Source organism: Rhodnius prolixus, unplaced genomic scaffold (genome assembly GCF_049639745.1).
Source record: "Rhodnius prolixus isolate KJV_2025 unplaced genomic scaffold, Rpr scaffold_5, whole genome shotgun sequence".
NCBI lineage: Eukaryota > Metazoa > Arthropoda > Insecta > Hemiptera > Reduviidae > Rhodnius > Rhodnius prolixus.
Window position 1 is genome coordinate 42,844,981 of NW_027411624.1, and position 14,613 is coordinate 42,859,593.

General features: G+C 30.0%; 1 protein-coding gene across 1 annotated transcript in view; it reads right to left on the reverse strand.

The window, feature by feature from the left end:
- Positions 1 to 461: 461 nt before the first annotated feature.
- Positions 462 to 14,613, reverse strand: part of LOC141458926 (UPAR/Ly6 domain-containing protein crok-like) — a 55,106-nt gene continuing 40,954 nt past the window's right edge. The window contains exons 3-4 of the mRNA XM_074137514.1: positions 7,384 to 7,469; positions 462 to 1,286 (exon numbers count right to left, since the gene is read on the reverse strand). Of these exons, the coding sequence (XP_073993615.1) occupies positions 1,066 to 1,286; positions 7,384 to 7,469 (307 nt within the window). The 3' untranslated portion in view covers positions 462 to 1,065. The remainder of the gene's footprint in view (positions 1,287 to 7,383; positions 7,470 to 14,613) is intronic.

Consider the following 14,613-nt stretch of genomic DNA (forward strand, 5'->3'; position numbering starts at 1 on the left):
GCTTTTTGTGTCCTAGTTGTACTTTGGGGCTTCCTCAAAGCTACGTTTTAATTTTCTTTAAATCCCTTGATCTGTTTAGGGCATCAAGTATGATTATCAAAAACTTAAAAAGTGAACTTTCAGTGGGCAGCTGGATAGATCTCTCTTCTATAGAACGAATTATGGTTCGAATAGCCAGTAGAGGGACTGGCTTGGTACGATATCAATGCTTAGGCATCTATCGCCAGGCCCTGATTACTCCCATCCGGGCAGAACATACAGGCGGAAGAATTCTTCAAGAGTTCAGTGGAGCGATACTACCAGACCATTTTCCACTGCAAAATCGGCGATCGTCTTTAAAAATATACTTCTTAGAAGAACTTTCAAAGTAGCAAAGAGGATGTTAGATAAATTGCAGCCCCTTGATCTGGTCACCAAACAATCTGAAACTTCATAATGGTAAAAACTAAATATATTCAACATAAACGTAACAAATTTTGTAAAACTTTATTTTGTAAATAACATTTCTTACAAATTACATAAACGTATACCGTCCATCATAACAAAAATAATATAATAAAAAGTGATTTAGAAATCATAAGGCACTAGTTACAAAGCTGGTTCAAATTTGAATATTTTTGGAATTTATGACAAATTATTTATTTTTTAAAAAGAATTATTGGGTTAACAAATTTTTGTTAAGAAGTTTGAAAAGAATATGAGAGACATATTTAATAATTTTCGATTAGAAATAAACAAGATATAACTGTACAAATAAAAGTTGGACGGACAGTTGATAAAATTTTGCAATCTAATGCCTGATTTAGTCGAAAAAAAAAAATCATAACTAAAACTTTTGGTATTAATAACATGATTATTTACAAAGATATTTGGTTAATTTTTAACTAATTAATGACTCTTTTTTCTCGTCACACATAAATATATACTTTTTTCAAATTCTATAATAAGTTATTTTATTTATTATATGTATTATGTACATTTATTTTGTATAGAACTGTTTTTATTTAACATTTATTATTTTATACTTCTTAATAAAAATTTTAAAAAAAATCTTCGTAAAAAGAATTAGAGAAGGTGAATAAAATTGGATATTAAGGGAGCAAGTATGAGAAATATGATTTCTGCAGTTGGTGCATTGATAAATGAACCATTGCACTGATCAGTGTTGCAAGTTGAACAATACTCCAGCTGGGTGGTCGGCGGAAGAGCTGAGGATGAACAAGGACCTTCTTCTTCATTGTCATTGCCCCAGGTGCATGATCTGACAATCACTGTCTCCCCGTTTACTGCAAGAATACATAAAATACAAATACAAATTAATATATTATAACTTTTTTGTTGCTTAAAATAATTACTATGCTATTGCGTAATTACAATTCCAATTATTAGTAACCCAGATATAATTTTTTTTTTTTTTTTTTTTTTTTTAAAGATCTGTTGTGAACACACTCATAATACTTTCTGTTAATACAAGGCACAAAAATATTCTTCAAACTTGTAAAGTTGGTAACCATACATTCCACAGAAATAGTATAACCTTACAGGGAACCTCACCCAATAGTTTTCCTGAGAAGTGCCAAAACAAATTTTTTTATGGGAAAAAAAGTTTTTAAAATCTCTATGTATATAAGAAGTTTGCAGCAGAACATTCTTGGAGCCGCTTTCAAGAAATTTATTAGGCTAATGTAAAGAATAGCGCCCGGAGGTGTGGCCTGTTTATTTTTGGTGCATGCGCAGTACAGCACAGTTACCGTTGACTTTTTAAACTACTTCCCGCCAATGTTCAATATATTCTTTTTAAATTTCTCAACTTCCCGCTAATGTGCTGTATATAATTTTTTTGAATTTCTTAGCTATTTATGTTGAGCGCGCATGCGCAGTACACTTACTGCATAGTAACTGCTTCTTTTTCAACGTATTATCAGTTCCCGCTAGTGCCAGTGTGTAACTTTAGGTTACTTTTTTTTGAAACTTCATAAAAGATGAGCGTTTTGAATTTACAGTTTTTCTTTAATTTAAAGCATGAATGTAGTCTGAGGGAGGATAAAGAGATGAAAGTTTTATCATTTTGAATAAGTGTTGGTTTAATTAGTAATAGATATGTAGGTCCGAAGTGTGGAAGTGAGGTAAGTATGAAAAGGAGTCATTTTTCCATGGGCGATCAAATGAGAGCATTATTTAAGGGAGTAAATAAAGTGTAGAAACAGAAGGATAGGGATTGCATTGAATAAGGTAGGCTTCTTTTCTTTTGTTTTCCATGTGTCTGAATTACAAATTAGAGTTGTGTTAGTGGATTAGTGGAGCAGTGAGGAGGGTGTTGGGGGCGAAGCCCCCATAAAAACAAAAAATAGATCAGGGGGAGTGGGGGCAAAGCCCCCACAAAAAGGGGTGTGTGGGGGCACAGCCCCCCACGAAAAATGTTTAATAATCTTGAATTAATAATTCGAAGTGATTCTAATTCGCTGTTACCATATAACCCGCCAGATTTAAATGTAAATATTCAAACTTGTAAAGTTGGTAACCATACATTCCACAGAAATAGTATAACCTTACAGGGAACCTCACCCAATAGTTTTCCTGAGAAGTGCCAAAACAAATTTTTTTATGGGAAAAAAAGTTTTTAAAATCTCTATGTATATAAGAAGTTTGCAGCAGAACATTCTTGGAGCCGCTTTCAAGAAATTTATTAGGCTAATGTAAAGAATAGCGCCCGGAGGTGTGGCCTGTTTATTTTTGGTGCATGCGCAGTACAGCACAGTTACCGTTGACTTTTTAAACTACTTCCCGCCAATGTTCAATATATTCTTTTTAAATTTCTCAACTTCCCGCTAATGTGCTGTATATAATTTTTTTGAATTTCTTAGCTATTTATGTTGAGCGCGCATGCGCAGTACACTTACTGCATAGTAACTGCTTCTTTTTCAACGTATTATCAGTTCCCGCTAGTGCCAGTGTGTAACTTTAGGTTACTTTTTTTTGAAACTTCATAAAAGATGAGCGTTTTGAATTTACAGTTTTTCTTTAATTTAAAGCATGAATGTAGTCTGAGGGAGGATAAAGAGATGAAAGTTTTATCATTTTGAATAAGTGTTGGTTTAATTAGTAATAGATATGTAGGTCCGAAGTGTGGAAGTGAGGTAAGTATGAAAAGGAGTCATTTTTCCATGGGCGATCAAATGAGAGCATTATTTAAGGGAGTAAATAAAGTGTAGAAACAGAAGGATAGGGATTGCATTGAATAAGGTAGGCTTCTTTTCTTTTGTTTTCCATGTGTCTGAATTACAAATTAGAGTTGTGTTAGTGGATTAGTGGAGCAGTGAGGAGGGTGTTGGGGGCGAAGCCCCCATAAAAACAAAAAATAGATCAGGGGGAGTGGGGGCAAAGCCCCCACAAAAAGGGGTGTGTGGGGGCACAGCCCCCCACGAAAAATGTTTAATAATCTTGAATTAATAATTCGAAGTGATTCTAATTCGCTGTTACCATATAACCCGCCAGATTTAAATGTAAATATAAAATAAAGAAATATTTTTATATTTACATTTGAATTTGGAGGGTTATATGGTAACAGCGAATTAGAATCACTTCGAATTAGGCCACACCTCCGGACGCTATTCTTTACATTTACCATTTATTACGTAAGAGATACTTCCGGTGGAGGAGTTTTTTTTTTAAGGTCAAGGTTTTAAGGTATTTATTATTAGTTTTTTTTTGTTTTTTTTAAGTTAATTAAGGCAAATCTCTGTGAGAGGGAACAAAGAGGGACTGAGGCTAGATGAACATATTATGCGCTATTTTAATGTAATTTAAGAATTATTACTGTGGTTAGATCCTGCTGTATACGATTGCTGATTTTAACCTCTTAGAACGCGATTTTTGTTTTTTGGATCCCTGAAGAGTTCGGATTTTAATCCATCAGTGCTTAATTATCAATAGTTTTGCTAGATAAAAGCCCAAAAAATGGTCATAGATAAAAAAAGACACGCGAATTTTGACGGATAAAATCAGCGCTGATCTAAGAATAGATCTTTTTATTTAATTTTTAAAAACAAATAAATGTGAAAGCAAAATTCGAAGAAAAAATTACTGACCGGAAATGACATTTCTTAGAATTTTTTTTTTTTTTTTTGTAATTTAATAGTAGAAGTAGGTTACACGTACAAGGTTATACTCCCACACTTGTAGAAGAATATTTGTTACCGCAGTCACATTTACACTCGCACAACCGTATTAACTAGAAAATTCACTTGAATACTCAAGGACGAATTATTTATCTATCATTTAAGAAACACTTTAAAAAAAAGAAAAAAAAAGTTTTTTAAACAAAAATAATATAAATAGAAGAACAGTTTCACATCGATTTGTGTATTATAATGGAAGTGAGTCATAATGGACGCGATGTTAGTATCGATTACATAACTTTTATTTATATTTTCCTTATGCGAGCTTGCTTTAGTTCTAATTATTCGCTTTAAGGTTGAATGTTTGTCTCAATGTTTTCGTATTGGCATGCTCAGTAGATGGCGAGTTGACTGAGACATACGTGCCAATCTCTGGAAGAATAATCGTTCAAAAAACAATCGGAATGGAAGTAATGGAGATTCGGTTACTCGTATGGTTGCCAGCGTGAAAGAGATTTACAAGGGATCAAGTATTTTCTGAATTCATCACGCTACAGTTATAATTCCAATAAATTAATTTAAAGAGGAAACGGATGTGATAACAGTAAATCGCTTTTGTTGAGTATAAAGCTTGTATTTCGTGCAAGCAGATTCGAAGGTCACCTGAATATGGCGAATCCATAATTCTGTTGAAGTGGCCCCCTCTCCTTTTTTGTTTTGTTTAAGAAAAGAAGAAAGAGATTAGGTTAGGGGGGAAAAGACGAAATAAAATAGAGAATATTTTTTTTTTTTAATCAATCTAATAAGAAGCAAAAAGGAAGTCCGTTGTTACAGACAGAGAATAATTAACTTTTTAAAAAAGGTTTCATATGTATATTTGTAAGGCAGTGTTAGAAAGAGAGAGAATGAGAGACAGGGGGTCAAACAATTTGTAGGGGGCCCTGCAGTGACGTCATTAATTATGAAGAAGACTGCCTGGGTTAATCAGTGGCTGTTATTAACAAACCTTCTTTGTCAATCTTAATTGACAATTGTAACTGTTACGTAGTAAATTAACTTAGCCTATAATGTAAAGGTTTTGTGTATTTAATCTTTAATAAGTGCTTGTTGCAAATCACAAAATTCAACTAAGATGGGCCTCACATAAACGCTAACCGTTTTCGTTATACACTTAGTAGGAAATAGAAAATAAATCATACAAATAAAATGAGAGTGTAAACAGTAAAATCATTCGAGATTTCCGAATCGATACGACTGAACTGGGGGGGGCATCATTTTCCGAAGATCGGTCCGACAAAACGTAAGTACACATGATTTGAAAATTTGACAAAACCATCGCAAATTTGCCTCTCACCACGAACAAACAAGTAATAATGTAGGGGAGAGGGGGGCACATTTGAACAGAATTTATATTTTCTGTTACTGAGTGCACAGAATCTGTATTATTGAACCTTTTTATTTTGTTTTCTACAACTTTCAAGTCTTCTTAACAGATCTATATCAATAAACAGTTGGTACATATCTATATTTTTTTAATTTAAAAATTTTGTGTCAAATGTTAATATCTGCCCCATTGTTGAGGTACCTTTGAACACAATATAAAATAGAGAGAATTGGATATTGCTTTACTCTGAATCTACCTACTATCAGTTATTTCTCTCAATAATGCATTACTTTCTCTTTTAAACCACTGGAATCTAGTTTAAAAATCAAGAATGACTCTCAGTTCGGGGAAGTACCCGAAAAGTGATGGGTTTAGCAATTTTAAACAAAATATTCGGTTTGTTGCGCTTCTTAATGTAGGTTCCGACCACTTTCCCCTTCTCTGCGATTAAACACAAATAAGTCACAAAATTACCAATCATAAATGTTTTATATATTTGGCGGGAAATTAAAACTGTTCAAAGGTGCCCCCTCCACTACGGTTAACCCGTATATTTAGTAATACAACCAAATTGGGTTGTCATTGCGGTAACTTCTTACATACGTCACCTTCGAAAGCGACATCATTTAGTGACTATTTCAAAAATAACTAACTACTTTATAAAATATGATCTAATAACTTGGGCACGATCAGTGAAGTCATCAAAAGGAGTGTAAACTTCGTCAAATACAGGTTTGTCTTGCTTTATGACTAATAAAATGCATAAAAACTGCGCAATCAAAAAATCAAACAAAAGAGCTTTTGAAAATTAATGCATCTCATTGAATACTACTTTAATAATGCAGATCGAAAACTGGTCGACTAAATTATTTTCGATATTTAGTTCAATATTTGATAGAATTCTTACAATTTCTTTTACAATTTGATTGGTTTCTAGATTGTCTGATTTAATGGACACTCTTTTGACTATGATTGTCGGACATTCTCTGGTTTGGTGGTCACTCTTTTGACCATGATTGTCGGACATTAAAAATTATGGATTTTTTTCCCCCCTTTAAATCTAAGAATTTTGAAACATAATTATTTTTCTAACTAACATTACTCAGTTTTGTTAATAACCCGTACATTAAAATGACAAAGAGAGAAAAACAATACCAATTAATGTCATTAATATCGCACCCATCCCTCAGGAAGAGTCCCGGAAAAATGATTGAAATAAACTATGAATCTAAACAGTAGATAAACTGAAGAAGTTACCAACAAAATCGTCGAAACTAGTTTCAAGAAAATATTAGAAAATTTCGTACTTTGAATTTCCTTCAATCCCTGAATGTAGCACCAAATTTATCCCTTCATTAATTTATATAAGTTACAGGGAAGTATATTACATTAAAATAGCTTTTTGCAGTCCATCTATCTGCTAAAACTGACTTTAAACAAATTAATGGTACAAATAAATGTTGAAATTTTTGTAGATCACCATGAGTGGAAATGAAAGGTGAATAGGTAGCTAACCTCTCTAAAATACCATTTCAATAATATATCAAGCCCTAGTATTTATATACCAAATTGTAAAGTAAGTAAATAAAGGCTTTACTACCAAAAATACGAAAATTAGTACCTTGAAAATTGCAGTAAGAAAAAATATAAAGTACTCACATCAGATTTATATGAGGTCCGAAAAATCGAATAGATTTAAAGTAAATAAAAAAAAAATCTTCATTACAGAAAACACGTAAAAACTACATTCAATCAACAACCATGTTTACCAACTATCTATCACCTATCATTACCTATTCGCCAGTAGATGGCAACACTGCACTAGCGGCTAGAATTACAATTTAAAATTCTATAGTATAAATATTCAATAAATATTCTCACCTTTATGTTTAAACTTTCTACAAACAGCTTGATTCCTCAAATAGGGAGTATGAGATCTATCTCGATCGCAATCTGAGACCAGGTACCTGAAAAACGCGATATTTGATAAATTAACAATATTCAATACATATTCAATAAGATTTTACTGTTTCAAAAGAAACGAAAATTTAACCCTAAATATCCCGTTTCCTACTCGACAGATTTTTACGAAATTTTACACAATTATAGATAAATGTTGTCTCCATATACAGGTGAAATATAAACAGAATCTATCGAGTAGATTACGAGATATTTGAAGTTAAAGATCTTACTGTTTCAAAAGAAACGAAAATTTAACACTAAATAACACGTTTCCTAATCGACAGAATTTTACGAAATTTTACACAATTATAGATAAATGTTGTCTCCATAAACAGGTGAAATATAAACAAAATCTATCGAGTAGTTTACGAGATAATTGAAGTTAAAGATCTTACTGTTTCAAAAGAAACGAAAATTTAACACTAAATAACACGTTTCCTAATCGACAGAATTTTACGAAATTTTACACAATTATAGATAAATGTTGTCTCCATATACAGGTGAAATATAAACAGAATCTATCGAGTAGATTACGAGATATTTGAAGTTAAAGATCTTACTGTTTCAAAAGAAACGAAAATTAACACTAAATATCACGTTCCCTAATCGACAGAATTTTACGAAATTTTACACAGTTATAGATAAATGTTGTCTCCATAAACAGGTGAAATATAAACAAAATCTATCGAGTAGTTTTCGAGATAATTGAAGTTAAATATTATCCTGTTTCAAAAGAAACGAAAATTTAACACTAAATATCACGTTTCCTATTCGACAGATTTTTACGACATTTTACACAGTTATATATAAATGTTGTCTCCATAAACAGGTGAAATATAAACAAAATCTATCGAGTAGTTTACGAGATAAATGAAGTTAAATATTATCCTGTTTCAAAAGAAACGAAAATTTAACACTAAATATCACGTTTCCTATTCGACAGATTTTTACGACATTTTACACAGTTATAGATAAATGTTGTCTCCATATACAGGTGAAATATAAACAGAATCTATCGAGTAGATTACGAGATATTTGAAGTTAAAGATCTTACTGTTTCAAAAGAAACGAAAATTTAACACTAAATAACACGTTTCCTAATCGACAGAATTTTACGACATTTTACACAGTTATAGATAAGTGTTGTCTCCATAAACAGGTGAAATATAAACAAAATCTATCGAGTACATTACGAGATATTTGAAGTTAAAGATATTACTGTTTCAAAAGAAACGAAAATTTAACACTAAATATCACGTTTCCTATTCGACAGATTTTTACAACATTTTACACAGTTATAGATAAATGATGTCTCCATATACAGGTGAAATATAAACAGAATCTATCGAGTAGATTACGAGATATTTGAAGTTAAAGATCTTACTGTTTCAAAAGAAACGAAAATTTAACACTAAATAACACGTTTCCTAATCGACAGAATTTTACGACATTTTATACAATTATAGACAATAAATGTCTTCATATACAGGTGAAATATAAACAAAATCTATCGAGTACATTACGAGATATTTGAAGTTAAAGATCTTACTGTTTCAAAAGAAACGAAAATTTAACACTAAATATCTCGATTCCTACTCGGCTGAATTTTACGAAATTTTATACAATTATAGACAATAAATGTCTTTTTATCCAGGTGAAATATAAACAAAATCTATCGAGTAGTTTACGGGATATTTGAAGTAAAAGATTTTACTATTTCAAATGAAACGAAACTTTAACACTAAATATCTCGTTTCCTACTCGGCAGAATTTTACGAAATTTTATACCATTATAGACAATAAATGTCTTTATATACAGGTGAAATATAAACAGAATCTATCGAGTAGATTACGAGATATTTGAAGTTAAAGATCTTACTGTTTCAAAAGAAACGAAAATTTAACACTAAATAACACGTTTCCTAATCGACAGAATTTTACGACATTTTATACAATTATAGACAATAAATGTCTTCATATACAGGTGAAATATAAACAAAATCTATCGAGTACATTACGAGATATTTGAAGTTAAAGATCTTACTGTTTCAAAAGAAACGAAAATTTAACACTAAATATCTCGATTCCTACTCGGCTGAATTTTACGAAATTTTATACAATTATAGACAATAAATGTCTTTTTATCCAGGTGAAATATAAACAAAATCTATCGAGTAGTTTACGGGATATTTGAAGTAAAAGATTTTACTATTTCAAATGAAACGAAACTTTAACACTAAATATCTCGTTTCCTACTCGGCAGAATTTTACGAAATTTTATACCATTATAGACAATAAATGTCTTTATATACAGGTGAAATATAAACAAAATCTATCGAGTAGATTACGAGATATCTGAAGTAAAAGAATTTACTGTTTCAAACGAAGCGAAAATTTAACACTAAATATCTCGTTTCCTACTCGACAGATTTTTACGAAATTTTATACAATTATAGACAATAAATGTCTTTATATACAGGTGAAATATAAACAAAATCTATCGAGTAGATTACGAGATATCTGAAGTAAAAGAATTTACTGTTTCAAACGAAGCGAAAATTTAACACTAAATATCTCGTTTTCTAATCGACAGATTTTTACGAAATTTTATACAATTATAGACAATAAATGTCTTTATATACAGGTGAACTATAAACAAAATCTATCGAGTAGATTACGAGATATCTGAAGTAAAAGAATTTACTGTTTCAAACGAAGCGAAAATTTAACACTAAATATCTCGTTTTCTAATCGACAGATTTTTACGACATTTTACACAGTTATAGATAAATGTTGTCTACATAAACAGGTGAAATATAAACAAAATCTATCGAGTAGTTTACGAGATAAATGAAGTTAAATATTATCCTGTTTCAAAAGAAACGAAAATTTAACACTAAATATCACGTTTCCTATTCGACAGATTTTTACGAAATTTTATACAATTATAGACAATAAATGTCTTTATATACAGGTGAAATATAACCAGAATCTATCGAGTAGATTACGAGATATTTGAAGTTAAAGATTTTACTATTTCAAATGAAACGAAACTTTAACACTAAATATCTCGTTTCCTACTCGGCAGAATTTTACGAAGTTTTATACAATTATAGACAATAAATGTCTTTATATACAGGTGAAATATAAACAAAATCTATCGAGTAGATTACGAGATATCTGAAGTAAAAGAATTTACTGTTTCAAACGAAGCGAAAATTTAACACTAAATATCTCGTTTTCTAATCGACAGATTTTTACGAAATTTTATACAATTATAGACAACAGTTGTCTCCACATTCAAGTGAAATATAAAAAAAATCTATCGAGTAGTTTACGCGATAATTGAAGATAAAGATTTTACTGTTTCAAAAGAAACGAAAATTTAACACTAAATATCACGTTTCCTACTTGACGAAATTTTATACAATTATAGACAATAAATGTCTTCATATACAGGTGAAATATAAACAAAATCTATCGAGTAGTTTGCGGGATATTTGGAGTAAAAGATTTTACTATTTCAAATGAAACGAAAATTTAACACTAAATATCTCGTTTCCTACTCGACAGAATTTTACGAAATTTTATACAATTATAGACAATAAATGTCTTCATATACAGGTGAAATATAAACAAAATCTATCGAGTAGAATACGAGATATTTGAAGTTAAAGATTATACTGTTTCAAACGAAACGAAACTTTAACACTAAATATCTCGTTTCCTACTCGGCAGAATTTTACGAAATTTTATACAATTATAGACAATAAATGTCTTTATATACAGGTGAAATATAAACAAAATCTATCGAGTAGTTTACGCGATAATTGAGGTAAAAGATTATACTATTTCAAACGAAACCAAAATTTAACACTAAATATCTCGTTTCCTACAGGACAGATTTTTACGAAATTTTATATAGTTGTGAACAATAAATGTCTCCATTTACAGGTTAAATATAAACAAAATCTATCGAGTAGATTACGAGATATTTGAAGTTAAAGATTTCACTGTTTCAAACGAAACGAAACTTTAACACTAAATATCACGTTTCCTACTCGACAGATTTTTACGAAATTTTATACAATTATAGACAATAAATGTCTTCATATACAGGTGAAATATAAACAAAATCTATCGAGTAGTTTACGGGATATTTGAAGTAAAAGATTTTACTATTTCAAATGAAACGAAAATTTAACACTAAATATCTCGTTTCCTACTCGGCAGAATTTTACGAAATTTTATTCAATTATAGACAATAGATGTCTTCATATACAGGTGAAATATAAACAAAATCTATCGAGTGGTTTACGGGATATTTGAAGTAAAAGAATTTACTGTTTCAAACGAAGCGAAAATTTAACACTAAATATCTCGTTTTCTAATCAACAGATTTTTACGAAATTTTATACAATTATAGACAACAGTTGTCTCCACATTCAATTGAAATATAAACAAAATCTATCGAGTAGTTTACGCGATAATTGAAGATAAAGATTTTACTGTTTCAAAAGAAACGAAAATTTAACACTAAATATCACGTTTCCTACTTGACAGAATTTTACGAAATTTTATACAATTATAGACAATAAATGTCTTCATATACAGGTGAAATATAAACAAAATCTATGGAGTAGTTTATAAGATATTTGAAGTTAAAGATTTCACTGTTTGAAGCGAAACGAAAATTTAACACTAAATGTCTCGCTCCCTACTCGGCAGAATTTTACGAAATTTTATACAATTATAGACAATAAATGTCTTCATATACAGGTGAAATATAAACAAAATCTATCGAGTAGTTTACGGGATATTTGAAGTAAAAGATTTTACTATTTCAAATGAAACGAAAATTTAACACTAAATATCTCGTTTCCTACTCGGCAGAATTTTACGAAATTTTATTCAATTATAGACAATAGATGTCTTCATATACAGGTGAAATATAAACAAAATCTATCGAGTGGTTTACGGGATATTTGAAGTAAAAGAATTTACTGTTTCAAACGAAGCGAAAATTTAACACTAAATATCTCGTTTTCTAATCAACAGATTTTTACGAAATTTTATACAATTATAGACAACAGTTGTCTCCACATTCAATTGAAATATAAACAAAATCTATCGAGTAGTTTACGCGATAATTGAAGATAAAGATTTTACTGTTTCAAAAGAAACGAAAATTTAACACTAAATATCACGTTTCCTACTTGACAGAATTTTACGAAATTTTATACAATTATAGACAATAAATGTCTTCATATACAGGTGAAATATAAACAAAATCTATGGAGTAGTTTATAAGATATTTGAAGTTAAAGATTTCACTGTTTGAAGCGAAACGAAAATTTAACACTAAATGTCTCGCTCCCTACTCGGCAGAATTTTACGAAATTTTATACAATTATAGACAATAAATGTCTTCATATACAGGTGAAATATAAACAAAATCTATCGAGTAGTTTACGGGATATTTGAAGTAAAAGATTTTACTATTTCAAATGAAACGAAAATTTAACACTAAATATCTCGTTTCCTACTCGGCAGAATTTTACGAAATTTTATTCAATTATAGACAATAGATGTCTTCATATACAGGTGAAATATAAACAAAATCAATCGAGTGGTTTACTGGATATTTGAAGTAAAAGATTTTACTGTTTCAAAAGAAACGAAAATTTAACACTAAATATCTCGTTTTCTAATCAACAGATTTTTACGAAATTTTATACAATTATAGACAACAGTTGTCTCCACATTCAAGTGAAATATAAACAAAATCTATCGAGTAGTTTACGCGATAATTGAAGATAAAGATTTTACTGTTTCAAAAGAAACGAAAATTTAACACTAAATATCACGTTTCCTACTTGACAGAATTTTACGAAATTTTATACAATTATAGACAATAAATGTCTTCATATACAGGTGAAATATAAACAAAATCTATCGAGTAGTTTGCGGGATATTTGGAGTAAAAGATTTTACTATTTCAAATGAAACGAATATTTAACACTAAATATCTCGTTTCCTACTCGACAGAATTTTACGAAATTTTATACAATTATAGACAATAAATGTCTTCATATACAGGTGAAATATAAACAAAATCTAAGGCGCCACCGTAGCCGAGCGGGTTAGAGGCGAGACCTGCGACGCTAATATGTATTGTGGTACTGGGTTCGATTCCCGGTCTTAGGCCTTGGATTTTATTTAATGGTTAATAAAAAAAAATTTTACAGTAAAGTATGTTTGCTAGTCGCCTCCGTCCACGACACCTAATTGGTAGTTGGACGATAAGCCCCGCCTGAAAAAATAGGCGATTACTTTATAAACAAAATCTATCGAGTAGAATACGAGATATTTGAAGTTAAAGATTATACTATTTCAAACGAAACGAAAATTTAACACTAAATATCTCGTTTCATACTCGACAGATTTTTACGAAATTTTATATAGTTGTGAACAATAAATGTCTCCATTTACAGGTAAAATATAAACAAAATCTATCGAGTAGATTACGAGATATTTGAAGTTAAAGATTTCACTGTTTCAAGCGAAACGAAAATTTAACACTAAATATCTCGTTTCCTACTCGGCAGAATTTTACGAAATTTTATACAATTATAGACAATAAATGTCTTCATATACAGGTGAAATATAAACAAAATCTATCGAGTAGTTTACGGGATATTTGAAGTAAAACATTTTACTATTTCAAATGAAACGAAAATTTAACACTAAATATCTCGTTTCCTACTCGGCAGAATTTTACAAAATTTTATTCAATTATAGACAATAAATGTCTTCATATACAGGTGAAATATAAACAAAATCTATCGAGTGGTTTACGGGATATTTGAAGTAAAAGATTTTACTGTTTCAAAAGAAACGAAAATTTAACACTAAATATCTCGTTTCCTACTCGGCTGAATTTTACGAAATTTTATACAATTATAGACAATAAATGTCTTTATATACAGGTGAAATATAAACAAAATCTATCGAGTAGTTTACGGGATATTTGAAGTAAAAGATTTTACTATTTTAAATGAAACGAAACTTCAACACTAAATATCTCGTTTCCTACTCTGCAGAATTTTACGAAATTTTATACAATTATAGACAATAAATGTCTTTATA